The 19061-nt window shown below is 44.7% G+C and overlaps 1 protein-coding gene across 2 annotated transcripts in view; it reads left to right on the plus strand.

The window, feature by feature from the left end:
- The window catches only part of Stxbp1 (syntaxin binding protein 1), a 71021-nt gene that overhangs the window by 41102 nt on the left and 10858 nt on the right, over positions 1–19061 (plus strand). For both annotated transcript variants that reach the window (XM_048343322.1, XM_048343330.1), the window contains exons 5-16: positions 171–247; positions 1571–1649; positions 2519–2622; positions 5844–5992; positions 6934–7018; positions 7827–7957; positions 9336–9443; positions 10965–11025; positions 12514–12579; positions 14039–14119; positions 16262–16400; positions 17249–17358. In XM_048343322.1, the coding sequence (XP_048199279.1) occupies positions 171–247; positions 1571–1649; positions 2519–2622; positions 5844–5992; positions 6934–7018; positions 7827–7957; positions 9336–9443; positions 10965–11025; positions 12514–12579; positions 14039–14119; positions 16262–16400; positions 17249–17358 (1190 nt within the window). The remainder of the gene's footprint in view (positions 1–170; positions 248–1570; positions 1650–2518; positions 2623–5843; positions 5993–6933; positions 7019–7826; positions 7958–9335; positions 9444–10964; positions 11026–12513; positions 12580–14038; positions 14120–16261; positions 16401–17248; positions 17359–19061) is intronic.

The following is a 19061-nucleotide window of genomic DNA, read 5'->3' on the forward strand; positions in this document are numbered from 1 at the left end:
ACAGTGGACTTCACTCCCAGGGGAGGTGGTAACTTAAGAAGTGAGTGGTTCTCACAGTGCTCTCACTGCCCATGTTTATCTGGGCCAGAAGGTGGCTCATCTAGATTGGTTCTTGTTTTATAATCTTCAGTCATGTTTTCTTATTCATTGTGGACCATTCTGTTGTCTAGTTGTGGAAGACATCAACAAGCGCAGAGAGCCACTCCCCAGCCTGGAGGCTGTGTATCTCATCACTCCATCTGAGAAGGTAAATCCCATTGCAGCTGAGCGTGGGTTGAGGTTGGATATGCCCGGCTGGGGAATCTCTGGGGCACAGAGCAGCTGACATTTCTAGGTTAAGTACGCATTTAACACACTGCTCTGTTTAAGCATGCAATCCACAGATTGGGTGGGGTGAGGGGCCTTTGTACAGTGAGAAGTAAGTGTATTAAGCCTTTTGAAACATAGCAGTTATGCAGAAGGCCAGAGCAGATGTCCTTTGGCCCTGGTCATTCTAGTTTCTCCTTGCATTCCCTTTTCAGGCAGGTGATCTAGGGCCAGCTTTGGTAGTTTATGTTTTCAGGGTTATATAATGACTATTCAGTTTCTATTTCCTATTGTATAGTTTTGGGGGAAAGGCTCAAATCAGTGTCCAAATGAAATCCATCTCCTTGTTTTGGCTGATGGTTGTCTTAGGTCTCTTATCAATATTTAAAAATTCCATCTGAGGGCTGGTGACTCATGATTATAATCCTAGCTACTCAGGAGACTGAGATCTGAGGATCTAGGTTTAAAACCAGCCTGGGCAAAAAAGTCCGTGAGACTCTTATCTCCAGTAAACAATTCAGAAAAAGCCAGATGTGGCACTGTGGCTCAAGTGGTAGGGTGTTAGCCTTGACCAAAAGAAGCTCAGGGACAGCACCCAGGCCCTGAGTTCAAGCCCCAGGACCAACACACACACACACACACACACACACACACACACACACACACACACACACTCCTCTTATTTTTACATTCTTTTCACTTTTGAAAATTTTTTCACTTTTGTGAATTTCTGTAGCTTCAACTAAATTGACAGAATGAGATTCCATCATTGTCCATCCAGACACTCAAGTTGTAGTGATACATGCATTCTGGAATAAGCCAAACTTAAAACAATCTTTTTTTTTTTTTCTTCCAATCTTGGGGGCTTGAACTTTGGGTTTTGAGTCCAGCCCCTGACCCCTTGAGCTTTTTTGCTCAAGGCTAGTACTCTATCACTTGAGCCCAGAGCTTCATTTCTGGCTTTTGGTAGTTAATTGAAGATAAGAAATCTTACACCTTTCCTGTTGAGCTGGCTTGGAACCACACAATCCTCAGATCTCAGCCTCTTGAGTAGCTAGGATTACAGGCATGAACCACTAATGCTCAGCTAACAATAATTATAATTTTAAGTGCTCAGAACATGAATATTAGAATTATACATTAGAAATTCCCTGCTGTTTTGTGTAAAGAACCTGAAACCAGCTTGTTTTAATAACTGTTCAGAGATTGGTCCCAGTTGCTTCTAGAATGGATGTAGTAGTACCCTCTTTTGTTCTGTCCACAGTCTGTCCACTCTCTCATCAGTGACTTCAAGGACCCACCAACTGCTAAATATCGGGCTGCACATGTGTTCTTCACTGACTGTAAGTACACCTGTGAGTGGCCCACTAGGCAGGGTGAGGGGGACCCAGACTAAGTCAGGTCAATAAGGGAGGAAATGGGTTGTTGACATGATAGTCCCGGTCTTTCATTTTCTCTTCAGAAGATAAATTGCATATGAGACAAAAATATACAAATCCAAACCTACCAGATTGTGCAGTTCTTCCTGTGGAAAATTTGCTCACCAAGCACCTCTTCCAAGGACAAAGGGATTCCTGCTGAGCAGAATCTTTCTGATGCTAGCCTTGTCAATTTATTGTAGAGATTTCCAGATATCTCTGTAACCTATAGCATGTTTTCCATCAGGGCTGCAACATAAAGCTTTTAGTCCAGTAGTCTTTGTGTTGGAACCTGAACCATTGCCCTGGGGTCAGTTTTCTTATTTTATGTGAGTTATACATAGATTCTAGTGGGAAAACTATGAGAGATGAGTGACAGAGCATATAAACCAGATTTTACCCACTTTCCTCTCCAAGCTTTTCCTTTTTCTAAGGAAATCCCCCAACAAGTCACCATGGAGAGTTTAATTTTCTTTTTTTTTCTTTATTTATCATGTTCTATATTTGGTGCTCATTTTTTTTAATCCCTCTTAATCACTTGTTGTTTTTCCTTCAGTTGCTTGGAAGAAAGTTTTAGTAGCTCTCAGTATCTGAGTCTCTTGCTGTTCAGTTCTCTGTGATACATGTTAAAGGTCCTGCAATGGTTTTACCTTCCTTTTATACCCTAAAGAAATTGGATGAACTTTCCAGGTGCCCTTTAAAAATAAAGAATGCACTATAAGTGTGTAGTTGTTAAATGAACCAGCAGGTAAACTCAAGTCAGGAAACTCAAGTGTCTTTTGTCATTCTTGCAGCTTGCCCAGATGCCCTGTTTAATGAGCTGGTGAAATCGCGGGCTGCCAAAGTCATCAAAACGCTGACAGAAATCAACATTGCATTTCTCCCGTATGAGTCCCAGGTGAGGCTGGGCAGGCAGTGAGTACTTATGTATATGATCTACACCCTAGTTACCCTATCAGGACTCTGAGAGGGTGGAGTGTTGGGCGGTAATAAAGATAATTGCCAAATGACATGTTATATGTGGGTGTTTATTTAATGGAAATGGTTTTCTAGTGCCACCTGCCCAATGCCCGCATCTTGTTTACCCACTACTGCTGATTTTTTTTCTCCCCTCACTTAAATTTTTTTTAAATCACTTTTTATTGTGCCTCTTCTTGCATGCATTTTATCCTTGCTCAGGGTTCACTCCTTTCAGCTGACCCAAGTAGCCAGTCCTAAAAGAGTATGGAAAGGAAAGGAAGGGAAGAGCTCAGAGCATCCCATCTGCTCCAAGGACATTGTTTTTATTGGCAATAGCCCCAGCTCATCACGTGCTATGAGAACAGATGGTCTCCTCCGTCATTAGCTGTTAACACTTCATGCACCAAAGGCCATGGCCAGCAAAGCTCTCCCCTTGTTCAAAAACAAGGTTCCTAAAACCTGTCAAGGTGAAGCTGATTGGCAAGGAATATATTAAATTCATCTTAATATTTTTCATCTTAATATTTTTAAGAATTGCTTCTCATAGCAAACAAGGACCCAGAAACAACAAGACTTTTATATATTTTGTGAAAAGAAAAAAATGGCTGTGGCATACTAGATCTTTATAGATTGGCTTATAGAACCAGAGAGTGGTCTATTGTTAGAAGAGAGGTGGAAAAGATAAGTGTGAACATTGGCATGTTTGTCCCCAGTAGGTCAGTTCCATCATTACCCGAACTGAACAAAACCTAGTGTTAGCTTATCCAATTGCATATTTCAGAACTTTTAAGAAAGTAATGAACCTTTTTTTAGATGAGGTCAGGCACATTCAGGGTGGTATGGCCATAAATAACCTTTTGTAAATGATCACCTTAAAAAAAAAAAAGATCAAGGTTGTATACAGAAGTGTGAACTAGAGAGAATACCGATAGTAAGCTCAGTAGTTCAAGAATAAGATTTACACCTCCAGAACTATTCACAAAAAGAATAATGAGGGGCTGGGAATATGGCCTAGTGGCAGGAGTGCTTGCCTTGTATACATGAAGCTCCGGGTTCGATTTCCCAGCACCACATACCTAGAAAATGGCCAGAAGTGGCTCAAGTGGTAGAGTGCTAGCCTTGAGCAAAAAGAAGCTAGGGACAGTGCTCAGGCCGAGTCCAAGCCCAGGACTGGCAAAAAAAAAAAAAAAAGGAATAATCAGCCAGGTGCCAGTGGCTCATGCCTGTAAACCCCAGCTACTCAATAGGCTGAGATCTGAGGATTGTAGTTCAAAGCCAGCCCATGCAGAAAAGCCTATGAGACTTTTAAATCTCCAATTAACCACCAAAAGCTGGAAGTAAAGCTGTGGCTCCGCTGGCAGAGTGTCAGTCTTGAGCAGAAAAAGCTAAGGGACAGTGCCCTGACCCTGAGTTCAAGCCCCAGAACTAGCACACAAAAAGCCTGGCACTGATGGTTCACACCTATAATCTTTTTTTTTTTTTTTGGCCAGTCCTGGGCCTTGGACTCAGGGCCTGAGCACTGTCCCTGGCTTCCTTTTGCTTAAGGCTAGCACTCTGCCACTTGAGCCACAGCGCCACTTCTGGCCGTTTTCTCTATATGTGGTGCTGGGGAATCGAACCCAGGGCCTCATGTATATGAGGCAAGCACTCTTGCCACTAGGCCATGTCCCCAGCCCCACACCTATAATCTTTTAATTTGTTTTGTTTTTGTTGCCAGTTCTGGGGCGTGGACTCAGGGCCTGAGCACTGTCCTTGGCTTCTTTTTGCTCAAGGCTAACATGCTACTTCTTGAGCCACAGCGCCACTTTTGGCTTTTTTCTATATATGTGGTACTGAGAAATCAAACCCAGGGTTTCATGTATACAAGGCGAGCACTTTACCACTAGGCCATATTCCCAGCCCTTCACACCTATAATTTTAACTACTCAGGAGGCTGAGATCTGAGGATCACAGTTCTGAGTTAGCCCAGGCAGGAAAAGTCCATATGACTCGTATTTCCAATTAACCCACCTAAAAACCAGAAGTAGAGCTATGACTTAAAGTGACAGAGTGCGACCCTTGAGCAAACAGCTCAGAGACAGCACCCAGGCCCTGAGTTCAAGCCCCACAACCAACAACAAAAAATGAGAAATACTTTGCTGAGGATAAGGTGGTATTATTATTATTATTATTATTATTATTATTATTATTATTATTTTGCCAGTCCTGGGCCTTGGACTCAGGGCCTGAGCACTGTCCCTGGCTTCTTTTTGCTCAAGGCTAACACTCTGCCACTTGAGCCACAGCGCCACTTCTGGCCATTTTCTCTATATATGGTGCTGGGGAATGGAACCCAGGGCTTCATGTATATGAGGCAAGCACTCTTGCCACTAGGCCATATTCTCAGCCCTGAGGATAAGGTATTATTAAACCTATAAAAACCTCTTTTGTTTACCTAGTAATGATACAATTTCCAATGTTCCTTGTTTATTAAAAGCAAACTTGTGCTGCTCACACCTGTAATCCTAGCTACTAAGGAGTTTGAAATCTGAAAATCTGTGATTTGAAGCCAGATGGGGAGGAAAGTCCATGAGATTCTTACCTCCGGTTAGCCACCAAAAAGCCTGAAGTGGAGCTGTGGCTGAAATGATAAGAGTGCTAACCTTGAAAGAAAATGCTAAAGTATAGGTCCCGAGCTCTGAAAAGGAAAAAACAACCTCATGCTAGCCTGTGAGCTCCTACACTAATTTCCCCTTTCCTTGCTCACTGACCCCCTAGGCCCACACACCTGACAAGGGCTTTGGCACTACTCGTCCCTCCATGTGGAGGTCCCTGGCTGGAGTTGAACACCTCACCTTCAGGCCCATGTTCAAATTTCCATGCCTTCCCTGTCCAGCCTCTTTTCCACATTCTTTCTCTGCCTTCTTACTTTCCCATGCATTTATCAAGTTGTCAAAACCACATTATTTTACTTTTCATTCTGTTTAATGTCAACCTCCTCTTACTACATTTCAGATTTCTTGAGAATGGGAGTGTTTGGGTCACTACCTGTTCCAAAATGTTTAGTGCAGTGCCTGGCACTGCAATAAATGCAGTCCTGGCCGGTAGATGCCCTGCCAGCATAGAACTCCAGCAACTCACCATCCTGAACACACACCGTGTGTGTTTTTTCCTGCTCAGGTGTACTCCCTGGACTCTGCTGACTCTTTCCAAAGTTTCTACAGTCCCCATAAGGCTCAGATGAAGAATCCTATCCTGGAGCGTCTGGCAGAGCAGATCGCAACCCTGTGTGCCACCCTGAAGGAGTACCCAGCTGTGCGGTATCGGGGGTAAGGCAGCACACCAGTCTGCAGTGAGAGGCATCTGTATGTCCCTTTGTCTGCACTGTCTCCAAGTTGTTCTCTGGCTTTATTTCCTCTGGCAATCATCTCAAGAGGGTCAAGACTTACAGGGCCTAGTGATGGCATACGCCTCTACTCCCAGTACTCAAGAGGCTGAGGCAGGAATATTACAAGTTTAGGGTCTGCCTGGGCTAAATAGTGAGATATTGTTTCAGAGGGAAGCTGCATGAGACTGGAATTGGGGCCATAGAAATGCTGTTCGCATTGACTTCCCTCATTCTTGGCACTCACTAACAAAAGCCTGCTAGAAGGTAAGGACAGAGGCTGTGGTGTTTTGGGGTTTTTTAAAACTGAGGAGTAGGAACTTAGTGGAGAACTGAGCTGCTTGGTGCTGAGGTTGGCAAAGGGGTGGGCTACAGCTACCATCCATGAAAGCCAAGGGAACTGGACTGGAGAGAGTGAGGGTGATGTGGGCCCAGCTCAGGTGTCCTGATCAAGAGAAGAGGAGGAAGGGTCAGCACCCTCTGTGAAGTGTGCTTGCTTATCTGAAGTTGCTTGGGAAGACTATTTCTGCTTCCATGTGTGTGTGTGTGTGTGTGTGTGTGTGTGTGTGTGTGTGTAATTTATTTTTGAGACTATTGCTCTGTAGCTCAGTTTGCCTCTTTAGTACTAGAATCTTAAGTGTGTTACCATGCCTAACCTTGTAGATATATTCTTATGATAAAAATCATAATTAATCAATGGTTAGGGATATGGCATAGTGCTTGTCTAGCATGTATAGGGCCCTGGGTTCGGTTCCTCACACAGATAATGCCCCTGTGTCTCCTGACCTCCCTGCACTGTCCTGCGTTCTTGCTGGGGGCACTTGGTGCATTGTGTGTGGTTCGGGTGCACAGGTAGTTTACCCTCAGTCACTCCTCCTTTATCAGGGAATACAAGGACAATGCCTTGCTGGCTCAGCTAATCCAGGACAAGCTCGACGCCTATAAAGCTGATGACCCAACAATGGGGGAGGTAAGTCTGGTCCTGGGCCATGACCCCAGAGTTTATATAGCAGTCTCGGGGGCCTGTGCAGGTCTTGCTAACAGGACAGCTTTTTCTGCATATTGCCCTTTTGCGAAATGCTCAAAACCCATGGGGTAGGGTGATCCAGATACGTTTACTGAAGCCAAGGTGACCAACTTGTTTCTGTTTGCCAGGACTTTCCTAGTTTTAGCATAGAATGCCCCTCATCTAGGAAATGCCATGGTAGTACAATATCAGACAGAAAATTGACATTGGTCAATCTCCAGACCTCACTCAGATTTCACTAGTTTTTGTATCTACTTTGAGTATACACTGTTCTCTATAGTTTTAACACATGCATAGATTGGTGTAATTACCATTACTATCAACATACAGAACCAGGGGCCAGAGGCATGGCTCAGTGGTAGAGTGAGCTCCAGTCCCTAGCACCTTTTCTCCTTAAAAAGAAAATAAACACAGAGCTGTTCTATTACCTTGGATTTGAGGTTGAAAGTCCTGGCATACCAGATGTTGTTCATTGTGATTGTAACAGAACCTGGTGCTCCTCTGTATAGATAAGCTCACTTCAGCCCCCAGCCACAGTTTGGATCTGGTTCAAAGGGCCCTTCACTATGAAGTAGAAACATGAGACTTATTGGTGTTCTTGTCACACAGTTAACATACTACCTCATGTTGTTTTAGTTGGTTGACTCTCCTCAGAGCTTCCTTCTTGCTGCTTTTACCAGAGGGACTCCACTAGTTGGAGAAACTAGAGTTGTCCTAGTGGGCTTTCAAGCATCTCCCTGTTTCCTTCCAGGGCCCAGACAAGGCACGCTCCCAGCTCCTCATTCTGGATCGTGGCTTTGACCCCAGCTCCCCTGTGCTTCATGAATTGACTTTTCAGGCTATGAGCTATGATCTGCTGCCCATTGAAAATGACGTTTACAAGTAAGTATGTTATAGACTTCAGGGTGATAACAGCTTTGTAAATAAACCAAGAATACCTCTCTTTTAAGACAAGGAAAAACAGGTGCATTATAGTCTCTCAGACAAGCCTGTAAGCTTTTCTGTTCCCCAAAGGCAGGCACATGGTGTTTCTAAGCAGGAACTTGTTGCCCTTTCTGAGGAAGATCCTTAGCGCTCAAGTTCATATCACCTAAGTTCATAGTCTGCTTGGATATGTCCATAGATTGTATATGTAGGTGTGAATATGTGACGGTGTACCTTATTCAGAAGTAAAATTTCTTAGTTATAGGTTATAATATGAAAGTACACTATATCGGGGCTGGGGATATGGCCTAGTGGCAAGAGTGCTTGCCTCATATACATGAGGCCCTGGGTTCAATTCCCCAGCACCACATATACAGAAAACGGCTAGAAGTGGCGCTGTGGCTCAAGTGGCAGAGTGCTAGCCTTGAGCAAAAAGAAGCCAGGGACAGTGCTCAGGCCCCGAGTCCAAGCCCCTGGACTGGCCAAAAAAAAAAAGAAGAAGAAAGTACACTATATCAACCAAAATTTCTTACTGAACTTTCTCTGCAATGGAATCGGTTTCTTTATTATAAAAAGTATTTTTTCTTGGTGTTTATGATCAGAAACCCAGTTTCCAAACACTTCTTTTCTTTATAAAAATTTTAATTGTTATTATAAAGGTGATATACAGAGAGGGGTTACAGTTGCACATGTCGAGGTAAAGAGTACATTTCTTTTTGGACAATGTCACCCCTTCCCTCCACTTTTTCTTTTCATAAATTCAGAGTGCATTGGTCTTTTATAGTCTTGTTCATAAAGATAGCATTTTCAAAATGAAAGTTCCAAAAATATGACTCTCAGCTCCTTTCTTTCTGGCTCCAATGATTCTTCCAGCCATTCATGATTTCACATGTAGCCAAATACAGAGATCCTGTCATAGGTAGCCGCTGAAAGCCATTTAGGAGCTACACACTTGGGGATGGTATCTGTGCTCTTCCCCATGAAGGGACAAATAAAAGCTTTGCCTCTCTCGAAGTAACTCTAAACCCACACATAACCCAATTTCCTGCCCTGGACAAGGTGACTTGGGGAATGTTCATATGAGCCAACTGCAAAAAATGGAAGCAAAACTCCCAAGTTGTTGGCTTTGAGTAGTATACTGAGTCTCCCTCTGACCAGGGAATTGCAGCCATGCTGCCATGGCCGGCCTGACTGGCACATAAGATAATCATCCTTGCTTAGGAGCTATTCCTTTAATCACCTGGCAGCTGAGGACTGAGCTGCTGTTATTACAAACCAAAGAGGGTCTGGGGAATGCCGTGAGCATGAAGCTCTACCCCAATTCCACCTCCTCTAGGTACGAGACCAGTGGCATTGGAGAAGCACGGGTGAAGGAGGTACTCCTGGATGAGGACGACGACCTGTGGATCACACTTCGCCACAAGCACATTGCAGAAGTGTCCCAGTAAGAGCGTTTCCTCCATCTTTACACGGGGCGGATGCTTCTCTTAACTGTGGGTGATATACACACCGCAGTTGGGAGTGAATTTGTTGCTTTGGCAAAGCACTAACATGCTAACCAAAGGAATCCTTTCATACTCCGAGCTTGAGCTAATCCAGTCCACAAAGTTAGAAAATCCATTGTGTATTAGAGTTGCTTTTAGGATTCTTGGAAAACATTGGTAGCTCTCTTAGGACTGTGATTTATAAACATTAAGTATTTAAAGCCTATTCCTTCCACTGAAAGAAAGATTCAGACACCACTGCATGCACTTGGACTTTTTCTTCTGCAGAGCTAGTATGCCAGCTTCCTGCTGGCTTTGCTGGAGTTTCTGAGCAAGAGCTGACCTTGTATACTGAGCTTGCTGCTTTCAGAAAATGCTCAGAATGTTTCTAATATTTAAGCATTGAATGGAGCTAACAGTTCTGTTTCTTCAGAAAGTTACATTCTGCTGGATAAGCCTATCTATCCAGGAGGCTGAGATCTGAGGATCACAGTTCAAAGCCAGCCTGTGCAGCAAAGTTCATGAGACTCTTATCTCCAATTAACCAGCAAAAACTAGAGGTGGATGATGACTGGGCACTGGCGACTTACGCCTGTAACCCTAGCTACTCAGGAGGCTGAGATCTGAGGATCATTGTTCAAAGCCAGCCCAGGCAGGAAACTCTTATGAGACTCTTATCCCCAATTAACCACCAGAAAACTGGAAGTGAATCTGTGGCTCAAAGTGGTAGAGCACTAGCCTTGAGCGAAAGAGCTCAGGGATAGTGCCCAGGCTGAGTTGAAGCCAACATGACCACAAAAACAAAAACTGGAGGTGGAGCTGTGGTTCAAGTATTAGAGCACCAGCCTTGAGTAAAAAAGCTAAAGAACAGTGCCCAGGGCCTGAGTTCAAACCCTGGTACCAACACACACACACACACACACACACACACACACTAGAGAGAGAGAGAGAGGGAGGGAGGGAGGGAGAGAGAAGAGAAGAGAAGAGAAGAGAAAGCTGGGTGCTGGTGGCTAATGCCTGTAATCCTAACTACTCAAGAGGCTGAGATCTGAGGAGTACAACCTAGGCAGAAAAGTCCCAATGAGATTCCTATGTCTTATTACCAGATAACTAGAAGTGGAGCTGTGGCTCAAGCCCTATGACCAACAAAAGAGAGAGAGAGAGAAGAAAGACATGTTAAATATAGTTGTTGAATTATGAATGTTCAGACATTTGAAAAGGATGACTGAAAATAAACAGATTTTCTGATACTTTCCTTTTTGCCCCTCGGATTATCTAATACACCTTACTTTGTAGGCTAGTGGTTTAGCATATTAATTTTTTAAAGTATCTCTCTTCACTTTGAAAATCACTTTAAATACATACTTCAGTTGTCAAAAAGTTGACCCAGAGTCCCAAGGGAAGGCTAGCACGTGCCTTCTGCAGTCTGCCGAGAGCCCGTGCTGCCGCTCTGGACTTAACTGCCTCCTTCCATTTTCCAGAGAAGTCACAAGGTCTCTGAAGGATTTTTCTTCTAGCAAGAGGATGAACACTGGAGAGAAGGTAAATGCACAATAGTACCCAAACACCCTGAAAACCAGACCCTGCTTTCTCTCTGGATATGACTAAGGAGTTAGCAAAGTGATGTTTTTCTCTATACTTAATGCCACTTGGTCTTGATTTCTTATTTAGATTCATATCTAGGGGATATAGCTAAGTGATAGAATGTTCGTATAGCATTACATTTGATCCCCTAGCCCCGAAACTAGTGAAAAATAAAAGTTCACATCTGGAATAGCCACCATTTGATGTTTATACAGAACTGCCTGTTGTTACTCAGAGGATTAATATTTGCTGTTTGAGATCATGGCTCATTTTAAGCCAGAAGAATCTTGGGATTTTTTTTAACTCATAGTGGAATTAGAATCTGTAACCCAACTCACCAGGGCCTTTCCTTGCTCCAGCTTCTTCTTCTGTCAGAAGTGCATTGCTGTCTTAATTAAGGGATAAGGACTTCATAAAATATGCTCAAACTATTTATCATCTTCCAGCTCCCCTTAGGATAAAGCCCCACCCACCAGACATGCTTTCCCAGGCCCAGTTATCTCCTGCCTCTCTCTGTGTTCCCACTTCCTTACCTTTCTTAGTTCCTTGGCTAAGCCCTTTGCTGGCCAGGTGGGTGTTGTGTGCTGTGGGCCCTCACACTTTCCAGTGAGTACCTTCAAAAAGTCCTAATCCACTCTATTGCAGTGTTTCATGTAAGTATCTGCAGCACCTGGTAGTACCTGGTATGTAGTAACAATCCAGTAAAATTTTCCTGGATAAATGGGTGCAATTAGGTGAGTCACACAGTTAGTAAGTAAACAGAGCCATCCTGCAGGTCAAGATTCACCCCTCTCCAATCTCCTTTCTACCTGACTACCCATAGCTGCCTTCCTGCTGGGTGAAATGTAGGCAATGCCAAGACTGCTTGGGCAGAGCATACGGAAAAGCAGTGTAGAGAATTGGTAGCAAGAACTATACTCTCTACGAGTTTCTAATCCAATAAACATGGACTAAAACTTGGCCCAGGCATCAGTGACTCATACCTGTAATCCTAGCTACTCCTGAGGCTGAGATCTGAGAATTGTAGTTCAAAGCCAGCCTGGACAGGAAAGCCTATGAAACTCTTATCTCCAGTTAACTACTGAAAAAGCTGAAAGTAGATCTGTGACTTAAGTGGGAGAGAAATTCAGGGACAGTACCCAGGCCCTAACTTCAAGCCAGTCCCAGGACTGGCTAAAAAAACAAAACAAAAACCCAATGGAATCAAACCTAATTATCAGACTTCAGAGTTTAATTCCCCATCTGGCAGACAACCAGGACATTTGGATCAATAATTTTTTGTGCCGGATGCCTGAAAATCTAAATGCATAATCTTATACTTAACAGATTCATTTTGCACTTGTGAAGTCTAATGTGGCCGCTGTTCTGTCCTGTGCCCACAGCCTTGCAAAGCCACACTGAGTCAGGGCCATTGGAGTAACACCGTGTGCTTTCCTTCCCCCACAGACCACCATGCGGGACCTGTCTCAGATGCTGAAGAAGATGCCCCAGTACCAGAAGGAGCTCAGCAAGGTGTGGTGGCCCAAAGTAATCTATTTGAGTCATAGATGTAAACAGCTGCAAAAACAGAAAACAGCCCTATTAGTGTGCTTCGTTGAAATCCACAGCTATGTCATTCTTTTCAAAGAGAATGAGAGGGAGAGAGGGAGGGAAGGAAGAAGGAAGGAAGAGGGAAGAAGGAAGAGGAAAGAAGGCTGAGATGGGCCTTATTTCTCTTATACTCTCCCTTTCTTTTCTCCTCTGCTGGGCACCAGTGACTCATGTCTGTAATCCTAGCTACTCAGGAGGCTGAGATCCGAGAACTGCAGTTCAAAATCAGCTCAGGAAACAGTCAGTGGGACTCTTCAATTAACTGCCCCCAAAAAGCCAGAGCTGTGGCCCAAGTGGTAAAGTGCTAGCCTTGAGCACAAAAGCTCAGGGACAGCTCCCAGACCCTAGGACAGGTGCTTACACATGCGTGTGCATGTGTGTGTGCACACGCACACAGAGACCACTCTCTCACCTTTTGTTGTTGCTGTTGGTGGTGGTGGTCATAGAGCTCTTTTGCTCAAGGCTAGTGCTCTACAGCTTTGAGCCACAGCACCACTTGCGTTTTGGAGTAGTTAATTAGAGATGAGAGTCTCACAGCGGGGCTGGGGATATGGCCTAGTGGCAAGAGTGCTTGCCTCTTATACATGAAGCCCTGGGTTCGATTCCCCAGCACCACATATACAGAAAACGGCCAGAAGTGGCGCTGTGGCTCAAGTGGCAGAGTGCTAGCCTTGAGCAAAAAGAAGCCAGGGACAGTGCTCAGGCCCTGAGTCCAAGCCCCAGGACTGGCAAAAAAAAAAAAAGAGTCTCACAGGGACTTTTCTGCTGGCTTCGAACCACGAACCACCATCCTCAGATCTTAGCCTCCTGAGTAGCTAGGATTACAGGCATGAGCCACCAGCACCTGGCTCTTTCTCATCCTTTTTTCTTCCTCCTCCCCTGCTGTGAGTGGGAGGACTCAGTTTTTCAATACATAGGCCTGTGCTTGCCTAATGTCACCGTACCACGATCAGCTCCCCCCAGGTTGGGTGAGAGCAGGCCAGGAGGATGTCAGACCTTCTGTGTCCTGATCTTGAAAGTCATACACCATTACTTCTTGTCCTGTGTTTGTTAGAAGTAAGGCACTGGATCCAGCCCATACTCAAGGAGATGGGACTTAAACTCCCCTCCTGCAGGGCCCTGTATTAATGGGCCTGTGGATATGTTATAAAACCACCATGGCTACTCTTTCTGAAGGATTTCCCCTTTCATCTTTTTAAAGTCTATCCTCCTTTTTTTCTTACATGTAACATTTGGAATACTGGTTGTACATGTGTTATCTCCTTTATCTCAATAATTATTAGCAGCTAGTGGAGTGTTTTTTACATAGTAGGGACTCGGTAGATGTCACATACATCAGTAACTAATGCCTTGGTCATCAATTCTGCTATGCATTTCCTAGTATTCGACTCACCTGCACCTTGCTGAGGACTGTATGAAGCATTACCAAGGCACTGTGGATAAACTCTGCCGGGTAGAACAGGTAGGACTTTTCCCTTCCTTTTCTGCATGGCAGGTGCTCTTCAGTGTTCATTTACTCAGCTGCATTTTAATATCTGACCTTGAACATCCTCCGGCAGAATCATAGGAAATAGATATGGGAGAGCCTGTGATCTCACGTTGTCTTGTTTCTACTATGGAGCCAGTGTGGTTTCACTCAATGGTAGGGGCAATATCTGTCTGGAGTGCTGTGCCATTTGGAATTTGCATGCCTGGCTCTTTTCAGAGGCTCTGTTTCTACCTGGAATGCCCTGAGCCTTATGTACATGGACAGAGCTGGCTGAATTTTGTTGTGACTGTGTTTCCCTCTTGCTATGGCCAGAGCAGATGTGGAAATCCTGAGCCTGGGGGAGGGCGGTGCAGCTGCAGACCAGAAGTTGTCCCCAAACCTTACTGATCACAATTAGGCTTGACACTGAGATTGGAAATTGGAGATCTGTCTCTGGTGTATTTGATGTGGCATTTTCTTTCTGCTTCATTTTCCACATCTAAAAAAGGGAAACCATAGAACTGACATGTTTTTCCAGTGTATTGTGTGGAATCTCACCTGGCCCTCCAGTCTTTTAAGTGTGACAGTGTCTCTAAATTGTGTGTGTGTGTGTGTGTGTGTGTGTGTGTGTGTGTGTGTGTGTGTGTGCTGGGGATTGAACCAAGGGCTTCATGCAAGGTGAGCATGACTCCACTACTGAGGTATACCCCTACCCCCTATATATCATTGAAGAGAAGAGAGTGAACATTTATAAGGATTCTGAAGCCTCAGCAGAAGGTCTCTTTTTTTGGTAGAAAAATGCCAGCTCAGGTTCTCAGTGTGAAAGCGAGATATAAATTCTCTCGCCTGATGTAACAGGCCCAGCTTAGGTTTGCAAGCCCTGTCCTATGTTGCTGCCCTCTTAAAAGTCCATTTCTCAGGTGGTCTCAGCCAACGCATATATTCTCCAAGAGCTTAACTATCTAGAAGGCAGGTTATCAGTAAAAATGCAGTTACTGATTCGTCTTTGAAAGCTTAAATTTTTTCCCCCAAGTTCTCAAAAGCTTTGGGGAACTAGTTACATTTCACTCTGCTTAGAGAAAGTCCTAAAGTTGGTCATGTTAAGCGAACATCTCAGTGAGACTGGTGGTAAGACTACTGAGAAGGCATAGGAAAGCGGTCTAGCCTTCCTCAGTCCCTGAGGAAGGAGATCCTGAATGCAGAATCACCATTTGTATGAACTCACAGAATCTTGAGAGGAAAAGGGGAGCCCACAAGCACCCTGGCTGCAACTGTGACTGCAGGTCAGTCAGACTGGAGCAGATGGCTTTTGGTTCACTGAGAACAATGCCCCACTCCCTGGGTCTTAGTATCATCTGACAGTCCTGTGTATGGGTGGTGAGTTATAGTCACTTAAACCTTTTCTTTCTTTCTTTTTTTTTTTTTTTTGCCAGTCCTGGTCCTTGAACTCGGCCTGAGCACTGTCCCTGGCTTCTTTTTGCTCAAGGCTAGCACTCTACCACTTGAGCCACAGCGCCACTTCTGGCTGTTTTCTATATATATGTGCTGGGGAGTTGAACCCAGGGCTTCATGTATACGAGGCAAGCACTCTTGCCACTAGGCCATATTCATAGCCTACTTAAGTCTTTTCATCTTCTTTTGTTATCCTTTTTCTTCTCTCCTTCCCCTAGGTTTAGTTCTGCAGGTTTGGGAGTTGCCCCTCCCCCCATTCCTTTGAAAAATCCTAAGTTTGAAACAGAGGTTAAAATCCTACTAAAAAAAAGTGTGTTCCTTCCATGCCAGGAGAAGCAGAGTAGAAAGAATCCAGCCTTGCAGCAATCCTTCATGACACCAGAGCCTTCACATGCCCTTCAGCCTGACCCTTCCACAGGGCCCGACACCTCAGAGGTGTAGGCACACTGACACTTGCCTGATGATGAGAACACCACAGTTGGTTTTAGAAAGAGAAACTCAGGGGCTTTCATGAAAAGAAGTACTGAGGACTCTAAAGCTAACTACAGCATGTGCAGGAAGACATATTCACAGCTTACCCCAACCATGCCACAAAGCCAGGCATTTATAGGTTGTGAATCTCCAAGAGCTACCATCTGTTCAGATTGTTACAGAAATAGGGACAACAGGGTGTGTTTTCTACAGGATCTGGCCATGGGCACGGACGCAGAGGGGGAGAAGATCAAAGACCCCATGAGAGCTATCGTCCCCATCCTGCTAGATGCGAATGTCAGCACATACGACAAAATCCGCATCATCCTTCTCTATATCTTTCTGAAGAACGGTAAGAAGGGAGGACCATTGAGGAGGGAGAGTATCAGCTAGGAGAGAAAACAAAGCAGAAAACTGGATTAAAATTCATGGGAAGGGAAAGAAAGAAGATTACAGAGGCTCCTTATGTTTGGATATATGCAATGTATTCAAGTCAGTTGTAACTAGAGGCTGAGCATCCCCCAGGAATTCTGAGTTAATAAGGAGCTTGGATGACATAGAGGAGGCCAGAGCTGGGAGAAAGGAGAGCTGGCTGCCTTTATGGCCAGTTTACTAGAGTTCAGACTCTCAGATGTAAAGGTGCCTGTCAAGGTGCAAAGGATACTTAATAAGACTTCTGTTCAGTTTGACTTGGGGTGGGAAGGGATTACTGAGAGGCCAGGACGGTGTAAATAGAGACTGAGGCACTTGCCAATGGCTAGGCCTTTGGACAGAGTGGAAGTGCAGTAATGTTTTTGTATGTTTGTTTGGTGTTGGTCATGGGGCTTGAACTCTGGGCCTGGGCGCTGTCCCTGAGCTCTTCACCTCAAGGCTAGCGCTCTACCACTTGAGCCACAGCACCACTTCCTGTTTTCTGTTGGTTAATTGGCTATAAAAGTCTCGTGGACAGACTTTCCTGCCTGGGCTGGCTTTGAACCGTGATCCTCAGATCTCAGGTTCCTGAGTAGCTAGGATTACGGGCATGAGCCACCAGCGCCCAGCTGCAGTAATGTTTTTGCTCTCATCATAGAGTCAAGCAGATGTGGATAGATTGTCTACCAACCCTGAGGAGGGAAAGGAAAGTGGTCAGCTGTGCTGGTGAGGGTGGAGCTGTGCTTGTGAGCTGTGCTTGGTGTGGTAACCAGTTCTCTTGTGTCTCAGGTATCACTGAGGAGAACCTGAACAAACTGATCCAGCATGCCCAGATCCCCCCAGAAGACAGTGAGATCATCACCAACATGGCTCACCTTGGTGTGCCCATCGTCACAGACGTAAGTGCCAGCTTTCAGGAGGGCAGGAAGAGTTGTGTGTGACATGTTATATGTATTCAGTGCTCATTGATTGGCAACATCTTATGATACAACTATGTGCCATCCTCAACACCAAAAGAGGTGGAGGAGTAAAGGTGCAAATGAACTAGATGTCAAAAGCTAGAACTAATTGTGCGTACATGAGAGTTCCATTAAGTGACAATGGAACCAAACAAAACAAGTCACTGATTTCCCTTGTGGCTCAAGGTCGTTCTGGCTTTACCCTTGAATACCTCAGACTCAGCATCTGCCACAGATGCCACAGCTGTTTGTCACCTCTATGTTTCAGCCCTGGAGTTGATTTGAGAACCAAGTCAGGATATCTAGAAGGCCTAGACCCATGTAGTGTGTACTCTGAGGGAAAATAGACAGAATTCTTGAGGATCCTTTCAGACTATTCTGTCTTGAATCCTATTTGCGGGCACGTCACTGTGTACTCTCTCTCCATCCACAGGCAGTCAGCCCATGGAGCAGTACTGGCAAAGCTAGGGTTCAGATGGCTGGTGGTAAAAGAGAGACTTTGTTCCATTGCCACCAACCAGGCACAAGTAGCTGGCAGGAGTTCGATGAAGATCCATTCAGTATTCTGCTGTTGAAATGAAAAATTTAAAACTAAGTCATATTTTCTCTTTATGATAGCAATTTTTTTTTTAAATTTTTGCCAGTTATGGGGCTTGACCTCAGGGCCTGAGCACTGTCCCTGGCTTCTTTTTGCTCAAGGCTAGCACTCTGCCACTTGAGCCACAGCGCCACTTCTGACCTTTTCTATATATGTGGTGCTGAGGAATTGAACCTAGGGCTTCATGTATATGAGGCAAGCACTCTTGCGACTAAGCCATATTCCCAGCCCCGGAAAATAATTTTTTTTTTTTTTTGGCCTGTCCTGGGCCTTGGACTCAGGGCCTGAGCACTGTCCCTGGCTTCTTTTTGCTCAAGGCTAGCACTCTGCCACTTGAGCCACAGCGCCACTTCTGGCCATTTTCTGTATATGTGGTGCTGGGGAATCGAACCCAGGGCCTCATGTATATGAGGCAGGCACTCTTGCCACTAGGCCATATTCCCAGCCCCAGAAAATAATTTTTTAACTATCTGCATTTATTTTGTTTTACTTTTGTTTTTCTTTCGGTACTTGGGATTGAATTTGGTGCCTCATACTTGTTCTACCACTTGAACTAGCCCGAGGGCTGCATGCATGCTAGACAAACACTCTATCACTAAGCCACATTCCCAGCCCCATACCTAGATTTTTTTTTTTTTTTTTTTTTTTTTTGCCAGTCCTGGGGCTTGGACTCAGGGCCTGAGCACTGTCCCTGGCTTCCTTTTGCTCAAGTCTAGCACTCTACCTCTTGAGCCACAGCGCCACTCCCAGCTTTTTCTATACATGTGGTACTGAGGAATCGAACCCAGGGAGGGCTTCATGCATGCTAGGCAAGCACTGTACTGTGAAGCCACATTCCCAGCCACTGAATAATAGAAATCTGTGTTAGGAGTCTTCAGATGTAAAAATAAATCTGTAACATGGACCAGATTTTCCAACTTTAAATTAGAAAAAAAATTACATTTGCTCCAGGTCCCTAAAAAGGGGGAGGGAGCACATTTGTGCTATTATAGGTAAAGTCTCCCACCTCTTACTACTCTTTGCTAATGCTGGCTGAAGGAGTCTT

Source organism: Perognathus longimembris, chromosome 1, assembly GCF_023159225.1.
Source record: "Perognathus longimembris pacificus isolate PPM17 chromosome 1, ASM2315922v1, whole genome shotgun sequence".
Taxonomy (NCBI): Eukaryota; Metazoa; Chordata; class Mammalia; order Rodentia; family Heteromyidae; genus Perognathus; species Perognathus longimembris.